At 30.1% G+C, this 13,853-nt stretch overlaps 2 protein-coding genes across 3 annotated transcripts in view; both read left to right on the top strand.

Moving 5' to 3' along the window:
- Positions 1-13,853, top strand: part of LOC111417159 (probable ATP-dependent RNA helicase DHX35) — a 41,059-nt gene that overhangs the window by 15,272 nt on the left and 11,934 nt on the right. Inside the window, exon 2 of the mRNA XM_023049363.2 lies at positions 59-368. Within this exon, the coding sequence (XP_022905131.2) occupies positions 120-368 (249 nt within the window). The 5' untranslated portion in view covers positions 59-119. The remainder of the gene's footprint in view (positions 1-58; positions 369-13,853) is intronic.
- Positions 290-12,416, top strand: LOC111417168 (Ceramide phosphoethanolamine synthase). Of its 2 annotated transcripts, XM_071199473.1 has the most exons (3): positions 291-368; positions 8,822-10,179; positions 10,381-12,416. In XM_071199473.1, the coding sequence occupies exon 3, from the start codon at positions 10,624-10,626 to the stop codon at positions 11,650-11,652; it is 1,029 nt and encodes a 342-aa protein (XP_071055574.1). In that variant the 5' UTR covers positions 291-368; positions 8,822-10,179; positions 10,381-10,623; the 3' UTR covers positions 11,653-12,416. The 2 variants fall into 2 exon arrangements, with proteins under 2 accessions (XP_022905144.1, XP_071055574.1); XM_023049376.2 differs by lacking the exon at positions 8,822-10,179 and having other exon boundaries at positions 290-368.

Below are 13,853 nucleotides of genomic sequence, written 5' to 3'. Positions count from 1 at the left end.
GTAATTGTTTAATGGATTTTACAACTTTACTTGATTAACGATTTAATTTGTTTCGTAGGTTTTTATTTTTTGGGTTTTGGAATTACGACCGGTGCGAATCACCACAGGGAATCGTCGTTATGAGTAATTATAAACCGACGTTTCTGAAACCGGCCGACTCTTCAAGTTACTTAGATAGAAACGAACCGAACTTGATCGAGTCCACCAACTTCGTTTACAATCGATACGTCAGCCAGACGGTACAAGCTCAAAGGCAAAAGTTGCCGATCTTCAACTACCGGAATCACATCCTGTACCTGTTAGAAAAATACCAGACGCTCGTTTTGGTTGGAGAAACCGGGTGCGGAAAAAGTACTCAAATACCACAAGTAAGTTACTTAGCAATTTTTTTATATAATTTTTGAGATTATCGTTGATTATCTAGGTTTTTATTATTATTAATCTTAAGTAAGTAGGATTATTGTTATTATGAGTGGATTTAAAATTAAGTAACCGATTGAAACTTTTTATCAATAAAATATTCTATTGATTTTTATAGATATAAATAACTTGATATTGATGAAGAATAAATTATATACGTATATTAAACTAAAAACTAAAAATAGATTAATGAAGTACAACTTGCCCACGCGCTAATAGCATCAAGAAGCAAGTTTTTCGCTAATAAATATCTCTGATGTTATAGGTCAAAAAAGTTCAGGTTTAATGAATGCGACTTTGTGAAAAAAATAGAAACAATTTTTTAAAAAGGGACTTGCAGATCTCTGTACTAAATTTATAATTTCTGTTGAATTCAGTGAACGTTCGCTATCATCTCAGATTTTCGAGATAATACCAGTTATTTTTAGTAATTTCTGAAACAATTAAAAATTTTTTGACATTGATATCTTTCAAACCATTCAATAAACAAAATTAGGGATATATTTAAATTTAATTTATAATCACAAAGTTGATTTACGTCATTCAATATACAAATAATTAAGAATATGTCAAATACTAGAACAATATATTTAATTACCTCCACATACACATATACGTGAGGGTACATGAAATATGTCAACGCCATGCACACAATGCATAATCACCTCTATTCTGTAACTAAATTGGAATCAAGATCGATCATTGTAGTGGGAAAGCAATTATTTTGTAACTGGAGTACATTCAAAACTTATGGCTTCTTCGCCTTGATATACTGGGTGGTCCAGCGCAATACAAAATTTTAATTTAATAACAATAACGATGGAGATGTAAATATTTCATACTTCTAATTAACTATATCTAAACATATCAAATTATAAACATTTCACTTTTAAGCAGTTCCAACAGTATATATCTTTATGGTCTTAATTCTGATGGTAAATTTACATAAAAATTTGATTTACTGTAACCACATTTCGAATAATGCGTAAGTGATACGAACGCTAAATAGGGACGTAAAGTACAAATATACACAATTGGAGTCAAATCTGCAGAGTGATGTCTAGAATAAATTTTATTACACATTAAAAACACATTCTAAACTGTACACTGAAATCATGAAGTTGCTTTGACTTCATACTATTCCCATGGCTCTCTCGCACCACATGTCGCGTTTATGCACTTTATGCACATTAAAATTTATAAATAACGAAGATATAAACGTCTGAGCATGTGGTTTTTGGTCATATCCTATTATGCATTGACCACTGAAATATAAAATATGTTAATGGCGATAATATACATAAATAAAATTATATTATATTAGGCGTCTTTAACTACTTAATGCCCTTTTTTTTTAATAAAAATTGATCTTTTTAAAATTTTTATTTATAGATTTTACATCTTGTAACAAATTGTATGGTTCAAAAGAAAAGGTCAAAATGAAAGATAAATGAGATAAAAAATTCAGAAAAACTTACTCTAATATAAAAATTTTGTCATTTGTAAATTATTTTTAGATAATTTTAAAACAAAATTAACTATAATAGCAAAAATTAGAATGATGATAAAATAGAAATAAGGTTCCAAAGTGAGACCACCTTCACAATTTGGGCACCAATAATGCCTTTCCCTTAGGAAACGTTTTCCTATGTTATTTCGCTTGAAGCAACAAACAAGCATTTGTATAGGAGTATTTTTATTTCCAGAATTGATTTCAAAAAGTGACGTACTGTTAGTGGCATTTTGTTTGGAGCTTTACTACGATGGCCTTTACAAGAAAAAAATGAGCAAACAGTAATCATCTACGTATTTTTCTATAAGTTGTATACTAAACTCTAAATCTGTCATTCCAAAGCGTAAGATGAAAAAGAAAATATACCTAGTATTTTTTCCACTTTGTCAAATTATAATTAATAACCCTGAACGAACTTCCATGTGATCTCACAGCCTCGTATGTGTATGATACGATGTATGTAAGTCAGTAGAATCAAATTCAATAGAACTATAAAAATTGTTACTACTTGTCTTGAAACTCATTATAACTTAAATTATTAAACCTCTTGTGATGCGGATGTTCAGCTTTCATGTCATCTCATAGAAGGTTTTCCAGGAAGTCTTTTGATGTGTTTTTCTTTCTTTGCCCACTTCGCGCACCTCTTGTCCTCCAGCCTATTGACATGGTCTCTCCAGTATCTTCGTCGTGATCTAGTGAATCTGATAACCTCTTAGAACCCTCGTGTTACAGCACTCCTAATCTGGTCATGTAACGATACTCCTCTAATAGATCATATTGCTTTTATTTCTACACTTTTAACCATACTTTTTCTTTTAGAAGTTTCTGCCCGAATTGGTTGTGATTGACTTCTTAAGTAATTGTCGTAGTACGTATATCGCATCTAAGGTTGATCGATATTTTCTCTAAACCCTTGATTTTCTTCACTTATTTCAATTTTGTCTTTTTATGGAAGATTCCCACTTCTTTGATGATATGGAATGTATATATGTCTATTTCTCAATACATTCCACATCTTTTGTCCCCCGTATAGGTCATGTTCCATTTATTACAGAATTTTCTCCAATATCACCTTTTCACTTTTTTATTGCTGTATTCACTCCATTTCTGATTACTTATGTTCGTCTGTTGTTCTTACACTTGTATACCTTAAATAAGCATCATTCTTTTCATTCTCAGTTTCAGAACTTATCAGTCAATCACCTAACAACTGAATGTCCTTCTCTCGTAAACTTTTTTTTATTTGAGTTTTAGGCAAAACTCGTCATTTAAAAAACATAATATTTAGTATCAGTAGTACAAACAGTTGTGGCTAAGATAAGTTCATTTTTACATCAAAAAAGGTGGACCAAGAAGCTGTTTCTATCTCTTTAGATCGTCTGTTTCACAATCAAATGTGTTTTTATATGCAGACTTCGAAAGGTTGGCTGACTTGACAATGAAAGTTAACCAATCCCAATCTAGGATGAATTTGTCTTATTCACTCGCGGCACATACATTTGGCAAGTAAAAGTTTTAGGTTTCTCTTTCTGTTCTTTAAACCGATTTCTTAAGTTTTAATATCTTCTAAGTTTGCATACATTTTTTTGCAACTCTAAACATAAGGAACTTAACTCACTTCTAATAATAATATTCTTCATCTACGTATAATGGATTAACATTTTAGATTTCTTCAAATATAAGCACTTAACTCAAAAAAAAACTTTTTTTAAACGTACATATAAATGTGGGATATACTATAACCTTGAGAAATATCCATCGGAACAAATGTTAATGTTAACAAACAATTAATTCTGTTTTTGTAAAATAAATGTTTAAATTAGAGTTATGTCTTAAGTTAAAGTATAATTATACAAGTTATAACAGTTTTTGTTATACAGATAGTGTATCAAGTGCAAAAGCAATTTTCAAGTTTTAAAACAAATAGCAAAAACGTAACAATTTAACAAATGATAAGGTTAAGTGTAAAATATTCAACAAATTTTAATAAACCTATTAATCATTTTTAGATCTAAAAGGTCAGAATCTGTTATTTTAGCAGAAAATTGTTAAAAATAGCTGATGTATTTTTCTAGAAAATGTAAGTTGATAGCGAAAAACTGACTGAAAATTACTAGTCATTATTCAAAAACGCCAGCTTGTCAATCAATAAAAACGACAATAGAAAATGTCTCTTTTAACTTACATATGGGAACGCATTTTTAATAGATACTAAAGACTGCACCTGGCATATTAAATATTAATCCTAAAGACTACCTTCATAGGAGAAACCATATGGTATATATGACCGTTCCAAAAGTAATTTAAAAGAAAATATGTGTGTAGAGAAAAAGTAAATAAGACATTCATTTTAATAAAAGTTATATTTAAATGAATCTGAATTGCAACAAAATTAACTGCCAAACATTTATGTTCCTTGTAATAAGGTAATAAGGAAGTTCATAAAAGTAACGTTCACCGCTATAGTGAGATCGTAATATTTTATTTTGATTAAAACCGTTACAGTAAAAATTTTCCAAGGATGGGAATATTTTAGGGAATTTAAAAAATTAAAAGTATTCAACAAGGTTACATAAAAATAAAATAATTTATAACAAAATACAGTGAAATTCCCCTAATTCGAATCACTAAGGGAGCGGAAAAAACTTCGAGTTATGGAAAATTCGAGTTAGAGAAACACTTTTAAACACATTTGAAGCCTAGTCAAACGCTTGAGCTTACGAAAATTATTCGACTTAGAGGATAATTCGAGATATAGAAGTTCGAGTTAGGAGAATTTCACTGTAATTTATATTCTAAATAATTATATCTTACAAATATTTCTTTTAATATATCTCAAAAATTCATATAAAATTTAAAACTTACTTAATTTTTTTTTTCTTATGTATATTTATACACATAATATTTAATAACCTTGTTGAAAATAGACAAGGTTAAATTTTTATCCCGTTTTTGTTTGATATGTCGTTGAAGGTCAGCAAAGTTCTTTAAACGATCATTCAGTTAAGTGATTAAAAATCACCTGAAAAAGTTATAAATCATTTTATAACGTTTAAAATAGCTTTGGAGTCATTTAAAAATTATTAAAACCGTTTTGAATGTGATCAAAAATTGTCTAAAACAAAATCAATCACATTTAATGCTGAAATTGTCTTAAAATCAATTATTTTAAAGTATTTAAATAAAAGGTTCAAGTTTAGAATATATTATATTGGTCTTTAAACTTTGTAAATCATCAATGTATTGATGAAATTTTTGTGGAAAAACCTTTAAATTAATTGGTGTTGAATTGAAATCAATTCTATTTTTTTGGTATAACGTAACCGAATATAGTAAATAGCTTATCAAATTTATCAATGAAGTTTGTTGCATATAGATAATGGAAACGTACTTAAGCTATCGTAGAAGTTATCGCAACTGTTGCACTTAGAGGCTAAATGTACTCTAACTTTTCTAAATTATTTTGAAATATATGGGCGTTTGTTAATTTTGACAGAAAAGACACATTCTGACAAAATTCATTAACATTTTACATAATAAAAAGCTATGACATGACTCTGGATACTTGCAAATAAATTTATCAGTACCATATTTTTGTTTTGAATAAATTTGATAAATTTTTGCAGTTGTCAGAAAAAAAGATACACTCTTTTACACTGGAATTGATTTCATTTTTTCCCCTGTACCTTCATCGTATATCTAGTAGTGTGATTATTTGCGCAGTATATAGTGAAGTTATAAACCCACAGTTGTTTCTTATAAAACCCATTTCCCCTTAGTACTGCTGGCAAAGGTAAATTTTGTTGAAAACTTCAATCTCATCATTAGTTTTGGATTCTTTAATTTTTAAACTAATTTCCTTATAAATACAATAAACTACCATTGCGATATTACTTATTCTTAAATGAAGTTGTTTTCACCTTTATAATATCTTTAAAGTTTCTTTTTCACACTTCTTAACCCTGCTGGTCTGTTCACACCATTAAGATCTTATATATAATCTAGAGTGCGTATGTGGTGGTGGTGGGGGTAATCAGAAAGTCAGTCATGTTGGATGTACCGACCTGAACTTAGTTATAGTTTCAAGTATCTATTGTACGTATAATTATAACCTCACAATTCTCATAAACATATTGTTATTTGTATTAAAATTTTATTTTTGTTGAAGATTTTCGAATTCTTTTTGTTTCACATATGTTTTTTATAATTTGGTAGGTTGGAGGATTATTTACAACAGCCCATAAAATGTTTCTGGTTACTTGACTTGAAATTAACAATTGAAGTTCAAGTAAAGTTTATTATTAAGGCATTTTCCGTTCTTTTAAAGTAAACTAACAATTTTTTATAAGCAAAAGGTTAACGTGATTAATCAGAATTGTTTAAAATATTTTCTTCTTAGTTTATAGAGTAGTAGTTTGTCGCACATTTATAACGGAACAAGATGCACTTCCATTGGTTTGAATTCTTTGCACAATATTTTGCGATTCCTCTCTTCTTGGCATATGTGTTCTGCTTCCTAATTCTTCTAAAAATATTCTTCTTTTAGTTAGCTTGTTCTAATTTGATCTATACTCCTCCATAGAGCAAAGGCATTATAAGCTGAGGTATCAAGTATATTATAGAATACTATAGTCCGTCCGTCAAAAGAAGTCCACTGCGTCATTAATTTATGAGGTTATAGTTATAATAGACTTGTATAATATATTGTTTTCTTTGTTTAATACACGTAAAAAAAAGAGACGCAAAAAGTTAATACAAGTCTATTATAACCCCATAAATTAATGACGCAGTGGACTTCTTTCGACGGACGGACTATATCATAGGTCAGCGATTTGTTTTACGCTTATGTGGTTATCATGTGGTTATCAGCTGATCTAGAGTATCAACAGCTCCTTTTGTAGCGTTATAGTCTGATATTATTTGGGGGTTTTTGTCATCCTTGGTACTAATTTGTTTGTCGTGGTGTAAGGTAGACATCAGAACTACGTTCTTGTTTCTTTTGGGAATATAGTTGACTACGGTAGTGTCATTCGTAAAATAAATGAAAGAACTATATACTTCTTTATTTACCATGGACTTTGGAAGTTCAGGCTTGTTTTTTCTTATAGTACCCAACATCGTAATTTTGTTTTTCAGAAGACACTGCCCCAGATTGTAAGACATAAAGAAATTATCGAAAGTTAGATGGTGACCGCTGAGTTCGCTACTAAGATCGCATACAACCCGTACTATCTAAATTTTTCCAATTTTCACCGTAAACCCTTCCTCGAGATTTGTCATTTCAATTATTGTATTTTCTACAGCATTATGAAATGTAACTTGAAATGACGACTTGATGTCACCAATGCGGCTACTGGCATATTTTGTAAGTCTTGGTGTTTGGTGTATTACATTGGCAGCAGAAAAGCGACCACGTTGCTGCGGCTGTTTCGACTTCCATTCTATTTTTCCATCCTTTGAAGAACAACTTTGCACATTTGTACTTAGATGCATAGTATCCACTTCACCATCAGAGCTGTCACTTTCAGATGATCTTCATATTCGGAAATATCTTCATTTCTGTCAGATGCTTCAATATACGCTTATAACTCTTTATCAGTCAAAGGTCTGCGACGTACCATGTTGAATGTAAAAGCCAATACCGAATCATAACTGCATCGATGCCTTGTTTTATAGTCTCAACATCGTTAGCAAGCACAGACTTGTCAACGCACGCGTGTAGTGAACGCTTATGAAAGTATTCATATGGATATAGGCTATAAGAATCTATGGTCGCAGATACAAGTACAGACTTGTTTCTGTACAGTATATACATGTATGTATATCTAAAGTTTTTACTATATTTTTGCTTCAAACAATATATTTTAGTTGAAAATGTAATAAAATAAAGAACGATATATGTCTAACATTTGAAAGTATACTAAAAAAATACAAATAATAAAACAAAATTTAGGATTACATCTTCTTTCGGGTCAAATATACCCGAACAGTATAGCAGGGTTTTGGTTTTCTAATCAGGACATTTTTAGATTAGGAAAGTTTATCATTTTCATTAAAGTGATGACATTTGCATTTTTTGTCCTACTGTAGTGAAATACTAAAGTAGGAAAGTTTCAATCCACTTGGTTTATAACAGGATCTAGTATTTTATATGATTCCATGAATACTTTTAGGAGCAATTATATTTCAATACAGGGATCTTTCTTGTAGATATTCTACTAAACTTTCAACTCTACGTTTTTCTACTCCATAAAGGGAATAAAAAGCCTTTTTTTAAGTACACACGAGTTTGCCCTTCCCTTATTTTCGGTCTACATTTCAGAATATTGGACGAACTGATATAATTACTAAAATGGATGTCCTGTTTTTCTTTATTTCCCATTGCATTAAATCTACTAAGTTTAATACTATTCTGCCATGATATTAAGGCTTATAGTGATAACAGATAAACATTTCCACATATAGCTCCTTTTCGTATAGTCGCATTTCCACTTTATGAACAAATTATAATTGCATCAGATCACTCAGCATGATGAAAAGTTGAAACTGATCTTGTATTTACATTCCATCTTGGCCTATATTCCAGTAAGCCGATACAGCTGCTTGTCTTTAATATCTAACGGAATATTGGTCGGAGCAATCTCGTTCATGTACAAAAAGAAAGAAAATATTGTATAATATCTGAGTATTCGCAACGTTGTCAGTCCACCCATTTTTTCGGTGTCTCACTTGATCTGTTTCCGAAATAATATCAACATCAATGTCGCTTTCATGTTGGCTAATACTTTACTGTTATCATAAAAGATCTTTTTAAAAATTACTTACATCACAAAAGTACTCAAACCTATTACTACGAGTAATTATAACAACTATCTAAACTATTTTCAGTGATATGAAGAAGAAGCACCTACCTTGCGATCGAAATTTTTCTAAAGGAATCACGCGTCATTTCCACATTTCCTTAAAATAAGGAATTTGATCTGAGAACACGAACACACAAAACATTAGTTTTTGTCCAGCACGTTGCAATCTATGCTCTCCAGCAGATTTGCACGTGTAAAAGCGAGTGTGCCAAATATGAAATAAATCGCAGGAATGGCAAAACTTTTCATCAAATTTGTAACAACATTTTTGTTAGGGTAGCATATTTACCACAAGAAGCAATAAGGGGTTAAGAAAATATCTCTTGCAGCTGAGGCTCTGCAAAGTGTAGACGAGTTTTAAGATTATATGGTATTAACAGTTGGTATCAACAGTAGATGTTATAAAACTTTTGAATCGGAACTTCATTAAGAGTACGTACTACAACATAGTACAAGCTGCAGATATTGTCTTAGGTTTTCTTGATTTTTTTAATCTAAAGAGCCGGACAAGAAACCAAGCACGCTATTCCTGCTTCATCTTTGAATCGATAAGGAATGTTTATACGATGTTAATCTTTTAATGAGCAACAAAAATTGTGGAAAGGATATCTGTAATAACATTTTCTAATGATATTTAGATAAAATGTGTAAAATTTGCTAAAGAAAATTACTTAAATTACCCATTTTATCAGGGTATCTATTATAATTGATTGTTTATTAAATTGAATTACTCTGCAGATTTCAATCACAGTATTTTCTTCATTACTCATTTGATTACTTTTTCAAAAAAGAGAATAAGTTTTTTCGTTGTCGTACAAACTTTCAAAATTAAAGTAGGTTCTAAAATATTTAATGTCTTATGAGAGGGTATTGACATACGAACAAATAATATTGAAGTAAGAAATCGATGAACCCATGGAAACTTAAGGTAGTACACAAGAAGTGAATCGAAGGTAATAATAAAATTGAGTATATTATAATCAATATTTCAATCAATCAATTTATAATCTTATAAACAATATTTGTAATAAGTGATTTTTTTGGCAAAAACTGTACTTAATGGTATTAACATATCACTATAAATTGTTGTTAATATAATAGACTTATCAGCGTTTTTGAGATGAGCCACTCAGATTACCACCAATGGCATATTTTTGAATCATCACTTATCCAACGATATGTTATAAAAATTTATATTTACGCATTATCTTTACCTTTAGAGATAGATTGATATCAAACAGTATTTATAGTTAGTCACGAATCGCGCCATGTGTTATACGTACATGATCAAGTTACAATATCGCTGAGTGCTAAATTTGGTTTAAATCCCATACAAACTGAAAAGAACAATATTTAATTGAAATAGTAAATTAAAGTAATAAAGTAAGTAACATTAAAAAATTGTAATATTTTTAATATTAATTAATTACGATTATGATTTCCTCGAAATTAATGTTTGTAACAGATAAGAATATAAAAACAAATAATACCTCAATAAAAGTTTACTTTTATTTTGCTATGTTATTAAATATATTGAGCTCAAACATATTTACTTTACTTATAGTTAATCTTAAATACTTACAGGTCATTCCACAACGAATATCTTCTATTTTAATTTAAAACAAAAAAATTATTACAAAAATGAAAGATATATTTTCTTATCAAGGAGCGTAGCGATAGTATTATATCACTTCCAAACTAAATAGATTCAAATGTATTACGTAAACTTTCGAGACTGATTCACCGTCCGCAAAGAAATACCAAGAGGTGTTGAAAATTGTGATTTTAAACCTCAGGACAAGATCAAAAAATAATTATAGAAAAAACATGATTGGGCCATCATCGGAGATTAGCAAGTTGCTGCTTGTGTTGCTACTCTTCTTGTTAGCTTGGTACGTCTACATGGACGTCAATTTGTACTTTAGGATCCACAATTACCCTATCGACGATGAAATTACAGATAATTCAACAATTACCTACAGCCAAGTTGCTTGGATCAACTGTAAGATATCACCGATGTGCGATATAACCCCTAAAGCTCTACTATTGGATCAAACTAATCATTATCTTTTCGGTCCATTGGTGAAGATTGTTGATAAATTGTTTAAAGTATCTGATACTCAATGGATTACGCCGAATTTAATTAGTTTTTTTCATGTTTTCGTCGCGGTTGTGAGTGCAAAGTGCTTTTCTAGTGATAGTTTAGCTTATAGAAGGATCGGGGTGGTTTTATTCGAATTTAGGACATTTTTGGATGATATGGATGGTCACGTAGCACGTGAACGTAAAAATATTAAAGGTGAAATATCCGAAGTTGGCACTAGCGGTTATTACATCGATGGTATTTGTGACGGTTTAGGAACAATAGCTTTATTAGTCGGAGTTTTCTTATTTTTAAAAAACAATCCACCAAGACGCGGTTACATGCAACTTCCTACCATAATAAACGACAGTGAAACCACCGTGTATCGGGTAAAAGTAACAACTAAAAAAGTTGTTTTAAATGTGGTTTGTTTCGCCGCCCAATTACTATTAAGTTCGATGGGTTGGAACCGGTACATAGCTATTTATCAGGACATGTTAGGTAAAGAAAGCGGGGATTGGTTGAGGCGATGCGTGATTTTAAAAAGTTCGTTCTTTTTTATTGTGGTTATGGTGTGGCGAATAGTTAATGTTCACAATTTAATGCATTTCTTGCTATTATCTGTGTTTTGCGATAAACTCTGGGAGTTCCTACGGTTTATGCAATATATTGGTTTTGTGATTGTACTCGGTGCTATTTGCGTTGCCGAAATACATATTATGGATGTTAAAAATTTTTTGTATCATGATTTATCAAATGCTACGATGTACTAATAATTATAAGTGATAAAAAGTTTTATTGGGTAAGATTGAAAATGCAATATTAGAAGATTAACCATGTTTTGCTCAAAGAAATTATGAACATTTCAATGATTTAAAATCTAATTCCTAATTATTAGGCATTACTTTTATATCTTCCTTCCTATATCTGTCTTCTATTTATTAAAACATTAGGCCCCGCATCTGAGGCTTTGCATCGAACGCACAATATTGTTTCAAAACAACAACTTTTTCTTGGAAAAAATACCTCGGAAATAAGATAACAGAATAACTATCTGTATTACTGGTGAATAATATTTGTATATCATACGGTGTGTATCACATAATCTCCTAAATCTAATATTTTAAAAACGGGTAAAGATGTTTACGTTAAAAAACGTAAATATCTTGAATTTTAGGTACTATTATTTTTTTATTGTACAAAAAGAATGTGGAAAACAAAGCTTTTATATGCATATGGTGTACTTAAAACTGCACAAGTATTTTATTTATATTATTATGAGAAAAATCTTAACATTAACCTTCTTCAGTAATGATGTATATCATATAAGCATATAATGATGTATATCAAAATTTCAAGATTCCTGTTTTCACTTCAACTCTGTAGTTGACTAGTGATATTTTTTTAAATAATGCTTTTTTAATACCTTTCTAATACTTTTTACGTTGTAATATTATAGTCGAGCCTGAGGAAGATTAATAGTTAACTGAAAAATGTTGCACTGAATAATTTAAATAAAAAATACGTTTGTTTGTTACTTTTTGGTTTTATTTTATCTGTGTATGTGTTAAATAATGGTTATTTTAGGATGACTTAAATGTTACTCCCAATGTCTACTTTACAAAACGGACAGTGTCATCTTGTTCGCTATGGTTTAATTCTTGTCGTCGTACAAGAATTAAACCTTGCGCAATGAATTCTTATCCCATGTATAAATATATGTGTTATTTTATCTAGTCGCTTTTTCATAGCTCTCTTATTGGAGTTAGGCTTTCATAATTCATTACAGTTATATCTTTGAACTCAATTAGAATTGAATGCCATTTTCTTGATTTAAAAGTCATTTTGTAGCATAATATTTACACATCAGATTTGTGACACAACCCATTTATTGTAATTAAGTAGTATATGCAAATTAAATCTTTGTCAAATTGCGTAGAAAATACAACTGGCTTTTTATTTATTCGTTCAAAATTGTTAATTGTGCTAATATTAATATTCTGTGCTAATTCTCCAATTGGTGTCATCTCTATTCATCTTATCAGCAGCTTTGAATTTTTTTTGGAATATGCTTCCATGTCTTCTTCGTGATCGTACCACAAATTAACGTAACTTCGTAATCAGAATTATAGTATTGATTTCAAACTTGGTAAAAAATGATCTCGTTTATGGCAGTGGTTTCCAATATCTCCAATCCTCTGTCCTAATAACAAAAATTTCATCCTTCTGAATTTTATTGAATATTATAAATGTAATGTTCTAAATAATGTCTTTTCTTCATCTCTTGTTGCCCCCTCTTTGATTGTCTCTTAGATTTTCGTTATTCTTTGCGGACTGGATTGAACGTTCTCTAATTGTTCGTTTTTTCCATTAATATCTCTTTCGCTCATACGGCATTTACACTCTGTAGTTTGTCAGACCACATTGGTTATATCATCTGTTCAAATCTGTTTTTTTTTTAATACAATAATGTTGCTATTCTCAGCAATATTGTCCCATCGATAAATCATCAAATAATTTTTAGTTATACTATGTTGTGTACAATGAGGTGATAACATGTCTAAGAGTGTCAAAAAAGTGTCAATGTTGAAGACATTGACACTTTGTACCATGCGTCCCGTTTGACCATTACTACTTGGGTAGAGGATACAACCAAAGCTGATTTAATGCCATTCGTTTAAGATGTTTAAATTCTTCAAAAGTGAACACTGTGCTATTATCTGAGACAATGCCTTCTGGAAAACCGTTAGCTACACATAATTAATTAATTCAACACAAGAATTGTTTGAGCATAAATTATTATCAGGATTGTACTCTTTTTTTATGGAATCGACAAAATCTGAATATAGTTTCAATTAAGTAGTTTCTGTCCACTGCCATGAATGTACTTGTGCCTTAACTGCCATATTTAGAGTTCCTTATTAAACTTTACAGAATTAGCTTTTTCTTCAATCGATTCCTGGCGATTCATTCT

Source organism: Onthophagus taurus, chromosome 1 (assembly GCF_036711975.1).
Source record: "Onthophagus taurus isolate NC chromosome 1, IU_Otau_3.0, whole genome shotgun sequence".
NCBI classification, from domain to species: domain Eukaryota; kingdom Metazoa; phylum Arthropoda; class Insecta; order Coleoptera; family Scarabaeidae; genus Onthophagus; species Onthophagus taurus.
Note: the sequence above shows the minus strand (reverse complement) of the source record. Positions and strands in the feature narration are given on the sequence as shown.